The sequence below is a fragment of the Drosophila gunungcola genome, unplaced genomic scaffold (assembly GCF_025200985.1).
Source record: "Drosophila gunungcola strain Sukarami unplaced genomic scaffold, Dgunungcola_SK_2 000073F, whole genome shotgun sequence".
Taxonomy (NCBI): domain Eukaryota; kingdom Metazoa; phylum Arthropoda; class Insecta; order Diptera; family Drosophilidae; genus Drosophila; species Drosophila gunungcola.
Genome location: NW_026453236.1, coordinates 75,741 through 99,179, shown reverse-complemented (window position 1 = coordinate 99,179; position 23,439 = coordinate 75,741). Strand labels below are relative to the sequence as shown.

The 23,439-nt window shown below is 40.5% G+C and overlaps 1 protein-coding gene and 2 long non-coding RNA genes across 3 annotated transcripts in view; 2 read left to right on the top strand and 1 right to left on the bottom strand.

The window, feature by feature from the left end:
- LOC128264548 (vacuolar protein sorting-associated protein 41 homolog) overlaps window positions 1-6,616 on the top strand; it is a 186,399-nt gene extending 179,783 nt beyond the window's left edge. Inside the window, exon 3 of the mRNA XM_053000090.1 lies at window positions 1,554-6,616. Within this exon, the coding sequence (XP_052856050.1) occupies window positions 4,612-5,736 (1,125 nt within the window). The 5' untranslated portion in view covers window positions 1,554-4,611 and the 3' untranslated portion in view covers window positions 5,737-6,616. The remainder of the gene's footprint in view (window positions 1-1,553) is intronic.
- The window catches only part of LOC128264551 (uncharacterized), a 66,683-nt gene extending 43,577 nt beyond the window's left edge, over window positions 1-23,106 (bottom strand). The window contains exons 1-2 of the long non-coding RNA XR_008268746.1: window positions 22,977-23,106; window positions 22,821-22,917 (exon numbers count right to left, since the gene is read on the bottom strand). This is a non-coding gene — a long non-coding RNA (uncharacterized LOC128264551). The remainder of the gene's footprint in view (window positions 1-22,820; window positions 22,918-22,976) is intronic.
- On the top strand, window positions 18,341-20,650 carry LOC128264552 (uncharacterized). The gene is made up of 3 exons (XR_008268747.1): window positions 18,341-18,503; window positions 18,572-18,779; window positions 18,844-20,650. It is a non-coding gene; the product is annotated as an uncharacterized LOC128264552 (long non-coding RNA).
- Window positions 23,107-23,439: the final 333 nt, after the last annotated feature.

The window sequence follows — 23,439 nt, the reverse complement described above, 5'->3', positions numbered from 1 at the left end:
TCATACGATGTGCGTCTTGGGCGCTGATAAACTGGATTGTCGTCTTCCAAAACAATTTTCATGCACACAGGTGAATCAATTGATTTTACCGGCTTATACCCTGCAACAAGCTGCTCTACCTTTAGTTTTCGACTCTTATCCAGGTAAGACATGCAACTTTGTCTAAAACAGAAATTTCCTCGGCGATACATTTAAATGTAGATGCGAACTCTCTCTATTTCGATATAAATTTGACTCCATTTGAGGTGAACATAAGGTCGACGGATAGCTGAACATCGTTTCCTACAATCGCAGATTTGTAGGAATTTTTCTTCCTAAAAGAATATAATGATTTGAAACGTTTTTTAAGAAAAATGTTTGTTTAGATGAAAATAATTTTGGAATACTAAATTCGATATATTTATCTAAAGTTACTGATTCTCCTAGTGTTTGAACTTTTGTCAAAATATTTTTAGCTGGATATTTTAAAAAGTTTTCGATAATTAAATTAATGCGTGAGCCCCTGTATCAATAAGACAAAGGCATAGTTTTTTTTATCAATTTAAGTTTTTATTGCGGTGGTGTTTCCTCCGAGGCTGTTGTCTGAACATTTTCAATTTTGTCCATTGGCTCAGGCATACGTTGTTGACCTGAATCTGATGTTCGGGCACGTTTTTGGGGAATATTAGTACTCTATGTAGTCAGGGTATTTTGTACTTGATTATTTTTGAAGGATCTAGGATAATATTGATTACCAGAAAAATTATTATTACCATAGTTCCTATTAGAGTCCAACTTGTTCTGTCTCTGTTAATTGTTATTATATCGACTTTGGTAGTTGTTATTTTGGAATCTATCTCCTTGACTATTATCTGACTGATTATTTGGGCTTAAGTTTGTTGGTGATCTAAAATATTCGTCGTCATCATTAGAGTTTTGGGATGTATGCGAGCGGGTATTTAAAGGTTTATTTACAAACAATCCTACAGCTTGGGCAGCTTGCTTTAATTTATGAGAAGTTGATATATCAAATTTGCTCAACGTAATATATGTTTGTACTGGCAATTTTTTGCGAATCACTGTAGGGTATTACAAATTAGTTATTATTTATTTATTCCGGGTAAAGTTTACAATAGTTTTTTTAATTAAAGCTGAACAAATTAAGTTTCGAGACTTTCGCACTCTATGGAGACCATGACCTTTCTTCGACAAATCTTCGCAACCGGCTGACTTATGGCGCAATTTCTTGGTATGGGCCTTTCAGAGCAGAGAGTGATGGCGATAGATCAACCTGATAACAAGAGATGGCATGCGGCTTGCGAAACTGGCTGATGACATCAATTGCATTTATTGTGAAATTCAAAACAGTGTATCCCCATACCAACTACGAATAGAGGGCAACTAAATCTACTAAGTATCCCTATCCCACATCACTATAGCTAATATATCATTCAAAGTTCCTGAAACTAAAACCGTGTTTGGTGGATTGGTATCTGAGTTTACAACATATTCTACTTTTTTGTTCTTCTAAATTATTTTTATATTAATTAATTATTATTTTTAATTCTTTCCAGTCATGTGGTACATTTCTCATCAACAATGTTCGGGCTCGTCCTATTAAAAGGTTTCGGATGGCTCCTTGTATAATTTGATGTTGGGCTTCTGATGTTGTCGGTAAACGGTAAACTAATTCGTCGACTTTCTTCATGAAGAGAGCCAAGTAGAGTGGGTCTCCATTAAATTTGTTTATCTGTTTAAGTTGCAGAAGAAAATGGTTCTTGGCCACGTCTGTAAGATTTTGTGTTGCTTTGCTATGGTCATCCCAAATTAGTTATTCTGGAATGACCTGGAACCAGTTCAAAGAACTCTTTCTGCAACAATTTGAGGGCAACGAAACTACAGAGGCTATAGTATTAAACATTTTTAAAGACGAATGCTTATCCCTTTATGGAAGCCGTCAATTAAACACTCTGATGGCCAAGTGGAAATCAATGACGACACAACAAATAGCCTTGCCGGTTGTTCTAGCGCATACCGCCCAAAAAGACTCTAGATTGCATAGTACAATCGGTAACCCAACAGCTGTCCGGCTTACGAACCAATAATGTTGTTAGTTTAAGAGGTATAAAAAATAACACGGTAACTAGTACGTTACAAATATTATCCAATGTCATGATTAGCGAGTACACGCTTGAAGTTATTCTGTATGTTTTTCAAGATAGTTATACTAATTAAAATATTATAATTGACCGCGAAATTCTATGTCAGGGATTTGGCGTATCAAAAGCGAACGATAAATTTAAACTGTTTATAACTGTTTCTATAAATACCTGTTCTGCTTTGAGTAATAGTTGTAATTTTTCCAAGATCAATACTGGTTTGGATGGTGAAAATAAGTCAAGCTAGTTGTATATTTTGAATGAATTCTCGGACGCATTTATAGATGGATTCCCTAAAAGTCGAGCGACAACCACCGAGTTTCTTATTCGATTAATTAATCCATTATTACAGACTCAGTATTGAGGAAAAAGAAATAGTGAGAAAAAGAATAAAAGAGTCCAATGCATCTGGTAAAAATATCGATAGCCGTGAGAGAGAAATAGACGCACTTTTGTGTAGCTCCGCTTTAAACACCGAAAACACCTTAAACTCGGCTTAAAAAAATTAAAAACTGCTTACGGCAGCTGCATAAATAAGAGTATAACACATTAAAGTTCACACGATTGACCTCCGATTTTCCGAGCTAAAGGAAAGTCTTGCAGGGGAGATCCGTGATGGCGAGGCACGTATAACCGGCACTCTGGAAGAAAAACTTAAGTTAATAGCAGCTGACTGCAACAAACTTTCACTGAGAGTCACTCAATTGGAGAGCGAGGTGAGAGAGATGGGGATGCTGAGGCAGCGGGTCCAGGAGCTGGAGGCGAAACTGTCCAAAAACTGCCAGGATCAGCGCGTTGACGAGTTGGAGGCAAAGTGGGTGGCCTCCTGCAACGCACAGGCGGCGTCTGAAGTCGCCTGTGACTTGCGTTGGCATGGGGTCCCCCAAGTCCAGGGGGAAAATGTGAAAGCACTTTTTCACGCACTGTGCTTCTCTCTCAAACTGACCCCGCCGCCTAAAGTACGTACGATTTTTCGAATGCGACCGCGAAAATCGACCCGTACAGTAGTGGATCCAATTATAATTATTAAAATGAAACACGTGCACGATAAGGTGAGCGTAAAGCTCATCGGCCTAGACTCGCCAGAGTTTATATATATAAACGAACAGCTGACCAAAACAAAATATAAAATTTTCAAGCGGGCGATGCATCTCAAGAGGCTGAAGCGCGTAACAGCTGTTTTCTCTCTCCGTGGAGATATCTTCGTAAAGGAGAGAGAGGGAGGGGAGGCCATTTGCGTGCAAGTCCTGGGCGAACTGGCTCAAATGGAGATTTGCACCCCCGATGAATTAGCTGCGCTGGAAGCTGCTAGTTCTGGGACATTAAATGATAATTCAATTCGCACCTAAGAGGCGCTTATATTTGTATTCCATTGTTGTAAAATTATCAGTAGTTTTATTATATTTATTTAGGATTAGTATCAGTCGCATTAATTTTAATTTTATTTTGTTTCTTGGTGTGGTGTGTCTTTATGTCATAAATATTTATAGACTGCGAGCGCAGCTAATATTTCAATTAAATAATTTAAAAAGGGTGACAGCAACAACAATAACATAAACACAAATCCAAATCGATCAAATAGCCATGCGGTGTTAAGGATTCTCGGAAAGAAGAGAGCTGGTCTTAATGTATGTCATATAAATGCTCAAAGCCTCACACGAAAAATTGAAGAATTTAGATACCTCTTTATCAATTCGAGCGTAGATGTTATATGTGTTTCTGAAACTTGGTTTGTTCCTAATTTATGTGATGTTTTAGTTGAATGTGATGGCTATAATTTGCATCGCTCTGATCGTGATAGTCATGGGGGTGGGGTTGCAATATATGTTAGTGAAAAGTTATGTTCCACGTTTATATGTAAACACTCAACCAGTAGTGCAATTGAATACTTATTTATAGAAATTAGATGCCAAAGATATGCTGATAAGCTACTAATTGGGTGTATATACCGTCCTAACTACCGGATTGACTATGAACAATTTTTAAACATTATTCCTGACGTGTCAATTTATTATTCAGACGTCATTATAACAGGCGATTTTAATAGCGATATTTTAAGGGAATCCCACCTTACAGAGGACATGAAATCGCTGGGGATGAAGTTGGTTAACTTTGTGTCCCCTACGCATTTTACCAAAACCCGCAACTCGCTTTTAGACTTATTTTTTGTGTCTAATACAGACAAAGTAGATACATATGACCAACTTATTGTCCCATCGTTTTCAAAACACGACCTCATATACTTGACTTACGCACTTGACCTACAATACCTTGACCATCCAATAGTTGTTAGGGACTTTAGAAATATCAACTATGACCTTTTGGACTCCACCTTTAATTTGTGCAATTGGAATGACATATATTCCTTTTCCGAAGTAGACGAACAAGTTAACCTTTTACAAAACAATATTTGTTATTTATATAACTGTCTTGTACCCGTTCGTAGCAAAGTTATTCGTGTTTCTGAAAAACCATGGTTCCAAAAAAACATCAAAGACAAAGACAAAGGCAGTATTGCAGAGTGACGGGGCGTACAAAAAGTGGAGAAGGTACAGGACAAGCTTACGCAGTGTTCAAGTCATTGAGAAAAAAAGTGACCAAACTTACTGACACCGCCAAGGGAAATTTCTATTCCCACAAATTCAACAACGCATCTTCCACTGCTCAGACATGGAAAATAATTAAAAACCTGGGAATATGCAAAGTTAAACCAAGACTTGAACAAGACATGAATGTAAATGAACTTAATAAAAAGTTCTTAAGCTGCACAGTACCTGAAATCACTGATAATAACTATCTGAACCCACGATTTGTACCTGAAACTGTCTGTGATATTAGATTTAGGTTTTTGTGTGTTAATCCGTGTGATGTCCTTCAAAGTATACTAAGAATTAAGAGTGACGCCACTGGGTCTGACAACATAAACCCTAAATTCATAAAAATTCTGCTGCCAAAAATCCTGCCATACATAACCTATACCTTTAATACTGTACTGACAAAATCTACTTATCCGGACTGTTGGAAAGCGGCAAAAATAATTCCGATTCCTAAATCAAATAATGAGTACAGACCCATCTCCATTTTACCATACCTATCAAAGGTATTTGAGAATCTCATGGCTGATCAAATTAATAAATTTATGTCCGACAATGCAATGCTTACTAATAATCAGTCTGGTTTTAGGAAAAACAGAAGCTGTACCTCAGCTATTATAAAAATTGCAGACGATATAAGGGAACAAATAGACGAAAACAATGTTACACTCTTAGTTTTACTGGACTATAGTAAGGCCTTCGATACAGTAAACCATAATGTCCTTTGTGCCAAACTACGTAATATGTTTATGTTTTCTAAAAGTTCTGTCAAACTTGTGTCCTCGTACCTACAAAATCGTCGTCAATCTGTTGTACTGTCTAGCGTTTCGTCCTCATACGAAAATGTTAATCGTGGTGTACCCCAAGGGTCTGTGCTTGGTCCCTTATTGTTTACCTTATATGTTAATGACCTTCCCAATGCGTTATCTGAATGTAATGTACACTTGTATGCTGATGATGTCCAAATGTATGTGAGTCGTCCTTTAAACAGAATAAATGAATAGATAGATGTTTGTAACAGAGAACTTGAACGTGTAAATGAGTGGGCCGGCAACAATGGACTTGGGATCAACCCATCAAAATCAAAATGTCTTGTCATAAGTAAAAGAAAGATAACTTTTAACAATTTGCAGCCACTGAGTATGAATAGCACGCCACTTGAGTACGTTGATACAGCTGTAAACTTAGGTTTTACATTCAACAGAACTCTTACCTGGAATGATCATATTACAAAGTCTGTAGGGAAAACATATGGCATAATAAGGACATTCTCCTTAACTAAAAATTGCCTGCCCACCCATATACGTTTACTAATAGCTAAAACCTGCATTGTCCCAGCGCTATTTTATGGAGTAGAAATTTTTTTAAACTGTGACACTACCAGTAAGAAAAAAATTAAAGTTCTATTTAATTGCATAGCCAGGTATATATTCAACCAACCACATAGAGATCACGTATTCGAATTTTCGCTGAAATTATTCAATATCTCGCTAAATGAATGGATAAAGATGCGAAACTTATTTTTTCTGCAAAAAATTATTTTCCAAAAAGAACCTTCGTATCTTTTCGAAAAACTTCAATTTACATCCTCTAGAAGAGCAAATAATCTTACTTGCATAAGACCTAGATCATTGACATCCGAAAGACAATTTTTATTAATTCTATTCGATCATGGAATCAGCTCCCAAACCATCTTAAAGATATTAGCAGTGCCACGCAATTCAAGATAAAATTATTCACACACCTTAAAAACACTATTACGTAAATTAAAGTAAAAATAGAAGGCGACTTAAGTTAGTTTTTATGAAAATTAGTTTTAATTTTAATGTAACAATTCAATATTTGCAAACTCTTAGTGACTAGCGCATTAATTTATAAGTTCCAAACTTGTAGCGTAAGGATGAAATTTTATAATAAATACAAAAATACAAATACAAAAAAGAAAGACCGACTCTGTGTAGATTACCGCGAATTAAATTCGAACACGATGGTAAAAAAGTACCTTTTGCCTCTTATTAAAGATCAGATTCCTGGATTAGGTGGGGTAAAGTATTTTACGTGTTCGGATATGGCAAGCGGATATCACCAGATTCCGATTCATCCAAATTCAGTTGAGCGTACAGCATTCGATACACAAGAGGGTCAATTTGAGTTCTTAACATTGCCTATCGGACTTAAGAATGCGGCACCTGTGTTTCAAAGGGCGGTAATTAAGGCGTTAGGTGAGCTGGCAGTTTATATGGACAATATCTTAATAACTTCTAGTACACAAGAAAAAGCATTTGAAAGATTAAGAGCTACTGCTGCTCCTCGTCTTTGTCCTCTGCGGCGTCGACTGCTTGCTGGTGTCTGACGATTGATAGTTCCACCGAGACTCTGGATGTTATGCGAACCTCACTGTCGGGGCCGGCAATGTGCCTCGCCTAGGAAGTATAACTAGGTTCTGCCTCTTCGCCCAGCCACCTTTATCGATGGATCCCTTAGATTGGATTGGAGGTCGGCAAGGTGTATCGCCTAGCAGGTAGAACTAGGTTCTGCCTCTTCGCCCAGCCACCTTTATCGCAGACTCCCTGATCGCAAGGACTCCCTGAGCTCGATTTAACCACGACCTAGTACCCGTTGGAACTCAGCGTTGTAGTCTCAGCCTTGTAGACTTATAGTCGTTCGGCGTCTCGACGTTGCGATCTTGATCCTGGCACTAGGCACTTGATTAACTTGCTACTGGTCTTGCGTACACGCACTCGCTTTGATTTTAGCTTTATCCGGCATTCTCGTCTCCCTCGCTGTTGCTATGAAGCTCTCCTGCAACGGGACTTATGGGGAGTTTCCTCACATCACTGACCAAGGGCAACCAACAGAAACCAAACTCCAAATTGTAGATAAGGAGAACTACCGAAGACAAACCAGTACCAGCTTAAAAGCTGACGATATAGTTCGTGATTTGGAATCGAAAGCATATTCGCTTAATGGAGCCATAAACATAATTAACATAAATAAAGGTCCGCAGCCTATGTTGAAAATTTAACTAAGTCCCGAAACAAAGCAAATCAAGAAAAACTCAGCTCACCACATCTATAATCTGCAATGCCTTCTAACACGTAGAAGATCGAAAAAGACGGACAACCCCGGTTCAATGCAGAAATTTCACCCTGCGCTCAGTGTGCGTTGTATGTGAAGACCTACACGCCACAGTATCCTGCAATGCCAATAAGGACCATGCAACAGTGTGAAAATGCGGGTATTGCGGTGGTAAACATACTGCTAAGTATAGAGGATGCCCGGTATTCAAGACCTTATATAATGTTTGCAATTCTAGAATAAATATAATCGCACCCTAAATTCAAACACTACCACAGCGGTCTTATTTGCCAATATTTTTTAGTACTACCCATTAAGGACTACCAAAAGTAGAAACGCCATTAAAACATTAAACTGGAGTGTCATTCGCTTAATTTCTTCGGTATCCAGGTATGGTTCTATTCACATTAACAGGGGCAGTACTAGAAACAAACAGCGACACAACAGCTTCAAGAACAAGAACTTTAAAAACGCCCAATGGCTTAGAATTACTGATAACTCTGTGCAACAAAGACGCATGGACTTCATGAAAATCTGGCAAACAACAATATCGGGCCTAATGAAGAATCAAAATCCAAATCAAAAATTAAATAATGTCCTCTCTAAGAATTGGCTTTTGGTATGTAAAAGGTATTTCCCAGCAAAAACTAGAGTTTAGGCAGTTTCTCTACCAGATAACAAGCAAAACCAATTTCTAAATTAAAATTTATATAAGTCGTGTAACGTTGTTTCTCTGGCCGGGATGAGCCTCAGTCGTGCCAGAGATCCTTACAAGAAATTAACAGTGGGGACTTGTTTGCGAAAGGAATACGCGAGCGCGGGTTTTGGATCAAATTGTACTCCGGTTTTTGGAAACACCGAGCCGTTAGCCCGCGGAGAGGAGGGCGAGAGGGGGTGCTCCCACGTGCCTGTGCGAAACGGGGCAACTCGAAAACTATGCTTGCGGGGGTGTCGAAGAGTAGGAATATGATCCCGCAGGGGCACGCAAGCTTCTCTGGGTGGACCAGGTATTGCCGTAGCCACGCCTGCAATGGATCAATAACTAGGGGCGAGGGAACTGAAGGTAAATCCCACAGGGGCACGCCAACGTTCTCTGGATTACCCAGGAATAGTCGTAGCCACGGCTGAGGGGTTCTAAATACTGACAAGGATCGGGGATCAATAACTACTGATTATGATCGGGGATATGTCCAACATGGGCACGCCAACGTAATCTGGTTACCCAGGAATGGTCATAGCCACGCCTGAGGGATACAACATATATGAAACACGAGCAGAGTTGCAGAACGAGTTGAAGGTCGCATTCGTCAATGATGGATGGATGAGAATCCTTTGGCCAAAAAGCCGCGCCTGGCAACACCACTTAAATTTCACTTCTGCGGAAAAATCGGCCATAAGATCGTCGACTGCCATGCGAGAAAAAGCAGCTCGAAAAACCAACACGGATCCCATACAATTTCCAGCCGACCGATTGACGATGTGCATAAAGTTAGCAGAACAACTTTTGAAGTTTAAACTTTTTTCTTATCGACAATTTGCCATTATTTATCCGTAAATTATTCGTGAAAGAAAAAAATTTGATATAAAGTTAGCAGAACATCTTACTAAACTTGAACTTTTCCAAAAATTTTTTAACTGGCAATTTGCCGTTATTTATCCGTAAATTATTCGTGAAAGAAAAAAATTGGCCGCTCCTGTTTTACAGATTTTTTTTTTTAAAACATATTTGTTCTGCTAACCTGATATCAAGTAAGCAGAACAACTATGTTTTTTAAAAAAAAAAATCCTTAAAACAGGAGCGGCCAATTTTTTTCTTTCACGAATAATTTACGGATAAATAACGGCAAATTGCCAGTTAAAAAATTTTTGGAAAAGTTCAAGTTTAGTAAGATGTTCTGCTAACTTTATATCAAATTTTTTTCTTTCACGAATAATTTACGGATAAATAATGGCAAATTGTCGATAAGAAAAAAGTTTAAACTTCAAAAGTTTTTATTCTTTTACGAATAATTTACGGATAAATAACGGCAAATTGTCGTTAAGAAAAAAGTTTAAATTTCAAAAGTTGTTCTGCTTACTTTATGCACATCGATTGACGCTAAGAGGGGAACCATTACGTGCTACCGGTGTGGGAATCCAAGACACAACGCATCGGCTTGCCCAGGACGTCTATCATCACAAATCTAGAGCAAATCAGAAGAAAAGCGTATTAACTTGTGTAACGTATCTGGACAAATAAGAACTTTGACATCATCCGGTGAGTCGTATCCATTTTGCTTTGATTCTGGAGCAGAGTGCTCCCTCGTAAAAGAATCGGTATCCGAACAGCTGTCCGGCTTACGAACCAATAATGTTGTTAGTTTAAGAGGTATAGGAAATAACACGGTAACTAGTACGTTACAAATATTATCCAATGTCATGATTAGCGAGTACACGCTTGAAGTTATTCTGTATGTTTTTTAAGATAGTTATACTAATTAAAGTATTATAATTGGCCGCGAAGTTCTAAGTCAGGGATTTGGCGTATTAATAGCGAACAATAAATTTAAACTGTTTATAACTGTTTCTATAAATACCTGTTCTGATTTGAGTAATAGTTGTAATTTTTCAAAGATTAATACTGGTTTGGATGGTGAAAATAAGTCAAGCTAGTTGTATATTTTGAATGAATTCTCGGACGCATTTATAAATGGATTCCCTAAAAGTCGAGTGTCATCCACCAAGTTTCTTATTCGACTAATTAATCCAAATAAGGGCCGTCTTATAGGCGGCATTACAGACTCAGTATTGAGGAAAAAGAAATAGTGAGAAAAAGAATAAAAGAGTCCAATGCTTCTGGTAAAAAAGAAAGACGGATCTGACCGACTCTGTGTAGATTACCGCGATTTAAATTCGAACACGATGGTAAAAAAGTACCCTTTGCCTCTTATTAAAGATCAGATTCCTGGATTAGGTGGGGTAAAGTATTTTACGTGTTCGGATATGGCAAGCGGATATCACAAGATTCCGATTCATCCAAATTCAGTTGAGCGTACAGCATTCGTTACACCAGAGGGTCAATTTGAGTTCTTAACATTGCCTATCGTTATGCAAACCTCACTGTCGGGGCCGGCAATGTGCTTCGCCTAGAAAGTATAACTAGGTTCTGCCTCTTCGCCCAGCCACCTTTATCGATGGATCCCTTAGATTGGATTGGAGGTCGGCAAGGTGTATCGCCTAGCAGGTAGAACTAGGTTCTGCCTCTTCGCCCAGCCACTTTTATCGCAGACTCCACGCAAGGACTCCCTGAGCTCGATTTAACCACGACCTAGTACCCGTTGGAACTCAGCGTTGTAGTCTCAGCCTTGTAGACTTATAGTCGTTCGGCGTCTCGACGTTGCGATCTTGATCCTGGCACTAGGCATTTGATTAACTTGCTACTGGTCTTGCGTACACGCACTCGCTTTGATCTTAGCTTTATTACTTCGGTCTGAGCTGCGCTTGCGCCTCCTTTTTATAGCATTTGGCCTTGTTGCCCTGGACTCCTCCGGCATTCTCGACTCCCTCGCTGTTACTATGAAGCTCTCCTGCAACGGGACTTATGGGGAGTTTTAATACTCCTCACATCACTGACCAAGGGCAACCAACAGAAACCAAACTCCAAATTGTAGATAAGGAGAACTACCGAAGACAAACCAGTACCAGCTTAAAAGCTGACGATATAGTTCGTGATTTGGAATCGAAAGCATATTCGCTAAATGGATCCATAAACATAATTAACATAAATAAAGGTCCGCAGCCTATGTTGAAAATTTAACTAAGTCCCGAAACAAAGCAAATCAAGAAAAACTCAGCTCACCACATCTATAATCTGCAATGCCTTCTAACACGTAGAAGATCGAAAAAGACGGACAACCCCGGTTCAATGCAGAAATTTCACCCTGCGCTCAGTGTGCGTTGTATGTGAAGACCTACACGCCACAGTATCCTGCAATGCCAATAAGGACCATGCAACAGTGTGAAAATGCGGGTATTGCGGTGGTAAACATACTGATAAGTATAGAGGATGCCCGGTATTTAAGACCTTATATAATGTTTGCAATTCTAGAATAAATATAATCGCACCCTAAATTCCAACACTACCACAGCGGTCTTATTTGCCAATATTTTTTAGTACCACCCATTAAGGACAACTAAAAGTAGAAACGCCATTAAAACATTAAACTGGAGTGTCATTCGCTTAATTTCTTCGGTATCCAGGTATGGTTCTATTCACATTAACAGGGGCAGTACTATGCAACAAAGACTCATGAACTTCACGACAATCTGGCAAACAACAATGTCGGACCTATTGAAGAATCAAAATCCCCTGAGCCAAATACTTACCAAACAGCAAATTAAATAATGTCCTCTCTAAGAATTGGCTTTTGGAATTTAAACGGTAATTCCCAGCAAAAACTAGAGTTTAGACAGTTTCTCCACCAGATAACAAGCAAAACCAATTTCTACATTAAAATTATATAAGTCGTGTAACGACGTTTCTCTGGCCGGGATGAGCCTCAGTCGTGCCAGAGATCCTTACAAGAAATTAACAGGGGGGACTTGTTTGCGAAAGGAATACGCGTGCGCGGGTTTTGGATCAAATTGTACTCCGGTTTTTGAAAACACCGAGCCGTTAGCCCGCGGAGAGGAGGGCGAGAGGGGGTGCTCCCACGTGCCTGTGCGAAACGGGGCTACTCGAAAACTATGCTTGCGGGGGTGGCGAAGAGTAGGAATATGATCCCGCAGGGGCACGCAAGCTTCTCTGGGTGGACCAGGTATTGCCGTAGCCACGCCTGCAATGGATCAATAACTAGGGGCGAGGGAACTGAAGGTAAATCCCACAGGGGCACGCCAACGTTCTCTGGATTACCCAGGAATAGTCGAAACCACGCCTGAGGGGTTATAAATACTGACAAGGATCGGGGATCAATAACTACTGATTATGATCGGGGATATGTCCAACAGGGGCACGCCGATGTTCTCTGGTTACCCAGGAATGGTCATAGCCACGCCTGAGGGATACTAACTACTGGCAATGATCGGGGATCAGTAACTACGGAGATCGGGGATGTGTCCAACAGGGGCACGCCAACGTTCTCTGGATTAACCAGGAATAGTCGTAGCCACGCCTGAGGGATACTAATTTCTGGTTCAGGAAAGGTGAGGGTTTTTTTTTTCTAGATAACTACGCAATTAAGAAATACACTGGGGTTTTGGAGGTTAAAACATAAAAATTCACTTTATTCTTACTTGACCTGTTTTTTTTCCCTGCTGCTACACCGAGTTCTCAAATGTTTTAGCTACGAGGGCTTTACCCCGCGTATGTGGTCGAGCCACGTGATGTTACTTTTTTAGGATCCGGAGCACACGTCTGCTCCTTGTCGCGGACCGGGAACCAAGAGAGCGAACGAAATCGATCGTTCGTCGACATCGATTCTTTTAAGGTTGCCATCCCTTCACGTGTCGATTATCGATAGTGGTTTGTCAACGTGGCGAGCTGACGACGTTGGTCATGGCGCAAAGTAAATGGTAACTCTTAAGCTTAGATTTAAATCGTATTAAATATATTAATTTCACAGGCGCCCTTAGAACTAGTATAATAACAAAAATAACTCTAGGAATGTTTCTTTAAGAATAATAACCTTATCATAATATCTTATAGCTAAGTAACGTTTCTAAATAACTAAATGAATCTTGTGTGCTTCGTGAAACGATGCGTCACACCCACTTCCTACTTCGGGGGGTCGAAAAGGATCCTAATGGTGCCGTTTGTGCGAGAGGTGACCCTGTAGCTTCACTTGAACGGGCTTAAACCATTTCTGCAACGCAGGTGGGGATTTTTCCATCAGGCGTGTCGCAGGACCACTTCTCCGGAAGGTCTAGACGAATGTCGTCCAGCGGTCGATCAGAGCTGTGCACTGGTGGTGCAGATGGTCCGTCTCCATCCGGCAACCAGTCCAGCACCATGCCTTCGACCTCTGGTGGGAATTCGGCTATCAAGGCGTCCATTGCCTCGTCGGAGATCCCCAGCTTTAGTGCGTTGGCGCTGGTGTCCGAAGGAGTTCGGACACGGAGGGTCCTCTTGATGGCCCCCACGGTCTGCTGCTGTTCAGATTGCTAGCTGCGTTTCCTCCTGCGGCTACGTCGAAATATGACGTTATCTTCGTCGGAGTCGCTGGATTTGGACGACCAGACCATGCACTTCCCACTGGCCGTAGATGACCTGGCACGTGGGGCCTTCGCCTGCGTACCCTGTGGGTTTCCCGTCCCGCGGCGCATATATATATATATATATATATATATATATATATATGGCTATAACTCGTTCCTGTCCGTTGATTGTCTGGGTCAAAACAACGCCTAGTCCGTAATTACTAGCATCGGTTTGAAGAGTCATTTTCTCAGTAAAATCTGGGCATGCTAGGACGGGGCATCTGTTAAAAGTTCCTTGAGCCGGTCGAATGCGGTGTTCTACTTTTCTCCCCAGGTCCACTTCTGGTTCTTTCTTAGAAGATTAGTCCTTGGTTCGACCACTGATGCAAAGTTGGGAACATATCTCCGGTACCAGGAGGCCATCCCTAAGCAACGTCGTAGTTCCCGGATATATTCTGATGCGCTTAGATTTCGCACCGCGGCGACCTTCTCTGTATTACTAATGACATGCCCTAGGTACGATAGTTTTTGCTGGAAGAAAGAGCATTTTTCTTGGTTAATACGCAAGTTGGCTTCTAGCCGTTCATAAACCTGACAGAGATTAGCCATGTGCTCCTCCAAGCTAGCCCCGATGACGATTATGTCGTCTAAATAGGCGAAGGCATGCGAGTTCATATCCGGGCCAATCACGCTGTCCAAGGCCCGCTGAAATGTAGCGGGGGCGGAGTGCAAGCCGAAAGGCATGACTCGCCACTGATAAAATCCCCGCCCTGGTACTGTGAAAGCGGTGCTTTACCGGCTATCCGGCGCCATAGGTAATTGCCAATACCCATTGCGGAAATCCAACGTTAATATATACTTTGCGTTTCTGAGTCTCTCTAGAATATGGTTAATTCTAGGCGAGGAATACGCGTCGGGAATCGATCGAGCATTAAGCTGCCGGTAGTCAACGCCCATGCGCCACTGCCCGGTAATTTTCCGCACCAGTACCAAAGGAGCGCTGCGCAGGATGCGAGAAGGTTCTATGCACCCTTGCTCAAGTAGGGCGTCTACCTGTTGATTAATGATCTCCTGAAAGGCAGGATTCTTGGGAAAGTATCTTTGTTTACACGGCTTGTCATCTCGCATAGTGATTCTATGTTGCTCCATAGTCGATATGCCTGCCATTTCCTCGAATTTCTTAAGCTGGTAGCTAAGAAAGTTTTGTATCTGCCGTTCCTGTCCTTCGTTTAACGGCTGTGGTTCCCGTGATGCTGTCTCCAGGGTTTCTGTGGGTCCTGGTGATTCGGATGGTTCTGATCCGAGCGTGGGTGCTTGTTCTACATGTTCCTGGTGTGTGACAGGCTTTCCTGGTTCATCGTCGAGTCCTGGTGATAGCGTGGGATCAGGGCCAGCGTGTCTCTGGCTTGTGATCTGTCCGGTGTAGTTGCACTCGAGGGGTATCGTTGCCGGTCTTTCCTTGTTGCAGCCCAGGCTTCGAAGCTCATCCGGGTTGGATCTTGATGAAAGTCGCAGCTTTGCCGCTCCGCAGCGCAGTGTGGTTCCGATACTACAAACGGTTTAACGGTTTCAAATTTTGTGGCAAGCTGCGTCAGTTTTCCCGATAGTTTTAAATTCGTGGCGGCGTATGTACATTTGGTACTCCGGTTGAGCTCCTGTGGTTCGGTGTAGCCCGCGTGCCTCATTAGTACACGAAGATCCAGCACGAAGTCCTTAAAGGTCTCTCCGTCCTGCTGGTCTCGCCCCTTATCCTGTCGTCTAACCGTTGGAGAAACCGTGTAGGTAAAAAGAATTCTAAAAATTGCTTGCAAAAGGTCATCCAGTCCGCCCCTTGAAGTCGGCTGGTCTGAAACCATTTATCGCCCGGTCGGTCAAAAGCTCAGCCATTGCTCGAGCAAGTGTCTGCAATTCGATGCCGTAGGAAATTGCGCGACTCTCTACCTGCTAAAGGTTAGAGGGTCGGATCGGCCATCAAATTGTAATCCCCACTTGCGAATTCTTACCGGTGTGCATGTAAAAGTACGAGGGACTTCGATCCCGGGACTCCTTGAGTCTGTGGTGCGTGTATGGTAATGCCGGGACTACCTGGGGGAAGATTACCGGGATGTAGATTACCGAGGAGGAGCAGTGAGTGCATATTCCTATTAATTATTACATTTGACACGGAGGCCTTGTCGTCGGCAGTGTTGTCTTTTCCTTCTCCCTGGTTTGGGCTTGGGGCAAGTGAAGAAAAATGCATTTCGAGGGCCTTTAGTTTTGCCCAGACGGCTTCAGTCAGCTCCCGGTGCTTAACGAAGGTGGCAAAATTTTTCTGAAGATCCTCGACGCGGCCCCCTGACGCGAACCCAAAGTTGTCCCTATTCCAGGATTCTGAAGTCTAATTGGAACAGACCCACCAGAATTGTTTGCTGCCTCTTTGCTCTGCGCCGCGCCTGCAGTGGATCAATAACTACGGGCGAGGAATGGTCGTAGCCACGCCAGAGGGATACTAACTACCGGCAAGGATCGGGGATCAGTAACTATAAAGATCGGGGATGTGTCCCTCAGGGGCACGCCAACGCTCTCTGGTTACCCAGGAATGGTCGTAGCCATGCCTGAGGGATACTAACTACTGGCAAGGATCGGGGATCAGTAGCTACGGAGAACGGGGATGTGTCCAACAGGGGCACGCCAACGTTCTGTGGATTTACCAGGAATAGTCGTAGCCACGAAAGGAAAGGTAAAGGTTATTTTTCTGTATAACTACTACAGAAATATACTGGGGTTTCGGGATTAAAACATAAGGATTCACTTTTTTCTCACTTGACCTCGCCTGTTTTCCTGCTGCTGTCACGTATCGATAGTGATCTGTCAACGTGGCGGTTTGACAGCGTCGCGATCTGGCAAGGTCTTGCGAGCTGGCGACTTTGGTCATGGCGCGAAGTAAATGGCTTAGATTTAAATCTTATTAAAGTATATTTATTTCACAGGCGCCCTTAGAACTAGTATAATAACAAAAAAAACTCCAGGAATGTTTCTCTAATATTAATAACCTTATCCTAATATCTTTTAACTAAGTAACGTAATTAAAGAACTAAATGAATCTTGTGTGCTTCGTGAAACGATGCGTCACAGTTGGATCTTTAATTTTGTTTTAGTGGTATTACGTTACTAAAATAGGAATTAATATGAAATGCTGATTTACTTGGAATTACATTTTTACTTAGAATTAAAGCTTATGTTATGATTGCTACACGTTGCTTTTTATTTTTCCCTCCACATTTCTTTCTTTATATGGGTTTCTGTGTGTAAATGTTGCGTTAAGCCCAACGGAGGTCTGTTATGTGCAGTCTCGGTGTGACATGGAGCGAGTAAAAGAGACGGCCATATAATCAAGGATGTTGGCCAATTTTGGCTGTATATAAAAGGGAGTTCCGATTGGTATACCAGAACAGTCTCGATCGAGGTGCGGTCACGAAATGTCACAGCCGAGAAAGCGCTCGGCTCGCAATGCCGCGGAATTCATTAAGGAAGTCGATGTTCCGACATATATTTTATAGCACGAATCATTCGAACGGTAAAGCCCACGGTGGTAGTGGTATATTGGTAAAACACAACATTTTTCCACAATCCTCTTCTACTTGCAGCCAACTGTAGTATATTCACAATATCGAATGCACACTGTACTTAGTGACACATTTAAGCACTTGGCTACAATATTTATACACAAATCTAAGTCCCAAGCAGTTCCTCAAGTGCATGATTATATGACCGCTCTTAAGTGCAATGGGACTGGACAGTGCTGAGTCAGCATGTCTGGCATGCGCGACCGCTTTGTGAATATATTACCTCCTCTCTGCCGCGGCGACTCCTTGCCAGCCTGTACTTATGTATACATTTATACATGCGCTAAACGCTCCTCTGCCGGTGTCACTGGCCTTTGATTGAGGCTGTGCCGGCCCAGGACCGGCGGCGGAGCGCAAGCCTTTCCACACCGGGCGTGTGTGTGTGCGAGCGAGATGAGTGAGTGGAACTAGGTGAAACCGCAACGAGTGGCCAGCCCGCCAAATCCGGCCAAGAGCGGCACGTGCATTTTTGAAAATCTCGGCGAGCCTCGATGCGGTATCACTCTTAGAGAAGGCTAGATCGACTTAGTAAAAAAAAACTAATCAAAAATTTAATAAAATGTAAATGTAGGGAAACGAGAAATTTGACCAAAACCCAAACTCAAACTCAACAAGTTGTAAATCAAGCACGAGAAAAAAACACCGAATAAATATAAGAAAGAATAAAACTGAACCAATAAAAAAAAACCCCACTCTAGACTTTTGTGTCAAGCTTATCGCTTGTGTTTATTTCTGAGTTCCCGTATTTATTGAAAAATTGTATACAAATTTTGTTTCTTTTTGCCTCTTTTTTTGGCAGACCGGATTCTGCACTTAACCTTTATTTTTATTTTTTTTTATTACCCGGCAAAGATGTCTTTCAATTTCAAGCCATCTCTGGAAATACCTGTTGTAATAGCAATATTGACCCTCGTGTGAGTAAGCTGTCAAAAAAGCTGTCAATCTATAGGAATGCCAATGAGATTTCCTTTGATGCCAATAGGTGCCTCGCTGACATCTCGGACAATTTAACCTATGAAGATCAAGACAGCGATGATCCTTTCGAACCTACCAGCTGCTCATCGTCAAATTTGAAACTGACAAACAACGTATCTTTTCCGGCTATGAACCTTTTTACTCCCAATTGTATTAATAAGAATGCTGCTGATAAAGAGCGTCTGAATAACCTCAGGAAAATAAGAAATCTGGACGTAAGTGGTGGAAGTAAGACTTCGCTAAAAAAGCCTGTTAGCAATCAAAAACTTCCTCAAATAGCCGCCTCTGCTACGAATTGTCAACAGTGTCCTTTAAATGAAGGAGAGTCTACTTACTAAGGGAAGAACAATAGCTTTGCTATCCTGTCTGATGATGAAGATGATACAATGACTATTGATCCTATCACCGAGCCTGAGCTTGGCCATGGCTTATCCGAGCCTCTCCAACTTAACTTTCCTGCGGTATAACCAAGCAATGCCTCTCATACTAAAACTAAAAAACGCGATCCCTGTCCCCCTCCCTTTCTGTTGAAGGGTGTCACTGATGTTCGAAAACTAATTGCTTTAATTTCATCTGTGACTACAGGTTTTCGCTCAAAATGACTGGTCGATATTCCTGTAGAATTACTGTGGACTTCGGAAGTGTATACCGTGTGGTCAGCATCTTTAAATTTAAGAACAAAAGGGGCTTTCGAGTCGTCATCAAGGGTCTCTCTGCGGCTACTGAGATAGCTGAAATTACTGCGAGATTTAAAGCCTTGGCGCACAAGGCGTAATGTATACAACCCCCCTGGTGAGAATGGCAAGGCTAACCGGGATATATTCTTTGTTGAATTGGCACCAGCGAGAAACAACAAAGAAGTTTATGATGCTCGCACAGTAGGTTACCAGGTGGTGTAAGTAGAACCCCAGCTACAGAGAAAAGGACCTTTAAGGTGTTTCCGATGTCAAGAATTTGGACTTTCTAAAAAAAACTGTTGGTACGCTTTGATCAAATGATGTCGATGATGACGGCGACGTGATGTTTAAGCACGCCACCCCGCTGGGATCGACGCATTGCGATGACTAATTACGGGCTAAATATCGCAAATCTCTGGAGGCTGAGCATGTTCTCCATGAACGCAACATTGACGTTATACTTATTTCGTTATACTTATTTTACCAGCTGTTTTTTTCCCGTATTTATGGATATGCTGTATTCTGCGTAAACCACCCTGATGATCGGCATCGTGGTGGTGCTGCCGTTATCGTTAAGTCCTCCCTCGACTATCACCTAAGCGCCACAATATCAGAGCCTCATTTGCAAACAGTTGCCATAAATTTGGTTACTGGGCTTGGCAGAATTTCGTTCGGTGCTGTCTACTGTCCTCCTGGTCACCATCATTGTTAGTCAGCTCATGAATAGCTGCGCCTGTTTGGCTTTGTGGGTAAACGCTTTCTTATTGGAGGGGATTAGAATGCCCATCACATTTTCGTGCACCTGGTCACCATCATATCTGCGCCAGTTTGGTTCTGTGGGTAATCGCTTCCTTATTGGAGGGGATTGGAATGCCCATCACAGTTTCTGGGAATGAAGGCGTTCGTGCACTCGGGCAAAGACTCTAATGTAGGATGTTTCTAACTCAAGAATGCAGATTCTGGTCACTGGTGGACCTACGCATTTTCCATGGATTAATAACCACCTTCCGACGGCTATAGATTTTGCGGTGTACAGTGGCATCACGTGTACACACCTTGCTATTCCAAAGTGTACCGGTCTTTTCTCTGTCCGACTTTCTGCCCTGACTAAGAAGCATCCCTCTCTTACTACCATAGACAAAGTTGATTCCTCTGCAGAGTTCTTAGTTGACTAGATCCACTAAGCTGCCACTCCAGCTAGAAGTGTTTCTATTCCTCCGCCAGTGGGACAGCCAAGCAGATGAGCTGCACTACCAAAAAGCAAATAACTTTATGTTTAAGCCGTAAGTGCAGAAGGAAAGTTAGGCCTAACCAAAAACTTTGTTAAAGCACTTGACAAAGAAGGTCCTGCTTTTAAACATGTTGTGTAACTCTTCCCGAGACTTTCATACGCGAAAATAAAAGAAGCAGTTTTCGCAGGTCCAGAAATAAAGAAAAATTATAAAGGTTACTGATTTTGCATTGTATTTTTTACCGGTCGAAGCGGCAGCTTTTAAATTGCTTAGGCTAGGCTGAAAACCTTCTTGGGAACACTAAAGCCAAAAACTACAAGACTATCGGAAGAGATCTTTTAAAAAATTATAAAGCTATAGGTAAGTTGGTATTCTTCTAATAATTTTAAAATAAGCTTTATATATTTCTTTGTTTTTGACAGGAGTGCATATGTCCCTAAAAATTCATTTTTCCATTCCAACTTAAAATCCTAGGGAACGTGAGTGATGATAAATAAATAAAACGTACACCGTTTTATATAATAAACACTATATCTAAAGGTGCATTCGACTTTTATTGATTAATTAATTAATTGTGATTTAAGCAACTTATAACAAAATTTTGTATCTTTCTCGTAAGTTCATTTTGACTGATACTCCCTGGGACCATGTCTAAAGAAAATTGTATGATAAACCTAACTTTTAAACATTATCCTGATATTCCCTTTGTTTTAGGATATTGTCTTCACACACTCAAGTGCTTTTGCCAAATCGTTGTTTGTTTAGCTTTATTGCTTTTGGGATAAGCTTTCTTGTCTTTGAACCGACAACACTTTTTACAGTTTACAGTTTATAAGTCTACTGAGATATTGTAAAATTTGGTGCTTAACGGTTGAAAAAAAAAATCGCATAGCTTTTAAAATCCACAAGAAATCTAATTTCCAATGAATTTCTTGCATGATGAGCTTATCCGATTTAGTTGGATATCAACATTAAGTAAAGCCTATAAAGATTTTTAGATTGATTTTTTTACGAGCTTTTAAGGGTATAGCAACCGTTTTGCAGTCTCTTAACATCCCTAAATTTCCTAAAAGTTTGTGTTTGTCGAGCTCTTGTAGACAAAGTGTTTATCCAATCCAATTATTCAGAATGACATGAAAAGATTGGTCTATTGGTAGTAAAATTTTGTAAAATTCACCAAGATCGGTTAGTCCCAACTCCTGATAAAAAATAAAACCTAAAAAGACAGCTGAAAAAAACTTTTATAAAATTAAAAAAAAAAAAAAATTTTTGTTAGTTTTATATACGTAATTAAATTTTCGTACTCTACCAGATATTTTTATCAGCGGCTTTGGTGTGTTTTTTGTTTTTGTAAACTAGTGTAATCAGCAATTTACTAAAGATCAATTTTAAAATAATCAAAAATTCCTCCCCCCATACCGTTCCATAGACACCTCCAACAATTTTTTGGCGGTACCACTATTTAATACAAACAATTTTTGGAAAAGTTTCATGCAGATTGCTTTAAAACTTGCGTAGAAACGGACGGACGGACAGACGGACAGAAGGACAGACAGACGGACATGGCTAGATCAACTCTTCTAGTGATGCTATTTCAATTAAATCTTTACAAAGCAGTGATGGAGACATTTTCGACCCTAGGAGAGTTGATCTAGCCATGACAGTCTGTCAGTTTCTACGCAAACTAGTCTTTCAGTTTTAATGCTATCTGCATTAAACTTTTCAAAAAGCTGTCTTTTTATTTTCGGTAGTATACAAGTCGGAACCAACCGGATCGGACTAACTAGTATATTTGTTCATTTATATTTGTATTTCGTATAGATATAGTAACAATGGTAATAACAAGAAAGGAAGCAAACTTCGGCAAGCCGAAGTTCATATACTTTTGCAGCTAATGCAAAATTAAATATTCTTGAAAACATTAATATTATGTATTACTTGCGTATAAGTTTAAAAACATTGGAGCTATGACGATTTGAAGCTGAATTATTCGATAGTTCCTATGGCAGCTATATGATATCGTTTTCCGATTTTAATAAAAATAAAAGCGTAATTCCAAAAAAAAACATTACAAAATAGAAAAGTTTTATTTTTAAAGTTTATTTTTTTAATTTATTTATTGTTCCCATGGGAGGTTTTTGTTACAGTCGAACGTATAAAAATAATAGTAATAATTCAGAATTCCGCTTTTTTATTAAAATCCAATAGCTGTAGGGGTAAGTATATATGCCTCTCTCTTTTTGTTTACTTTAACATCGCATTAACACAGTATTCAAGAATGTAAGCAGTAATTCTGTGAACTTTATTCTTCAAATACAAATTTATTCCTAATATCAATCCAACTTACCTATTTAAGATTTTGAAACCACGGACCCTACCATAGTTTTTTTTCGTATGAGCTTTCGTTTTATTTTCGATTATTATCTTTACAAAGTAAAATTTGTCTATTTTAAAATAATTATAATTAAAATTATATACTTGAGGAAAAGTTATAGGTACGTACTAAAAACTATAAAGATGTTGCAGACGTTGTCTGTTGTTGTGGTACCTTTGGCCGAATCATCATTGTGGACTTTTTTAATGTATAGTCCCAGCCCCTCCAACGAAACCACACAATTCCTTGACGAGCAGTTAGGTCTTGGGGATCATGGAGATATAGACCATTTAATCCCCGTCCACAGGATTTCCACCACCAGCCACCCTAAAAAAGAAATATATATGTATAAATATACATAATATAAATTATAATTCAACTACTAAGACTAAAACTGTTTTATCACGCAATTGTAGGAATCTAATTAAAATAAAGTTACTGTTATATATCTTCCAGTCGTATATTAAATAGGTCGGAAAAACCTATTAGTTTTTTGGAAACAAAAACTAATATCAAATTCAAGGTTGCGAAAAGGAAGGTTTAAAAATGTATCAATAGACTTAGCATCTACATTTAGTTACGTCATTTGCAA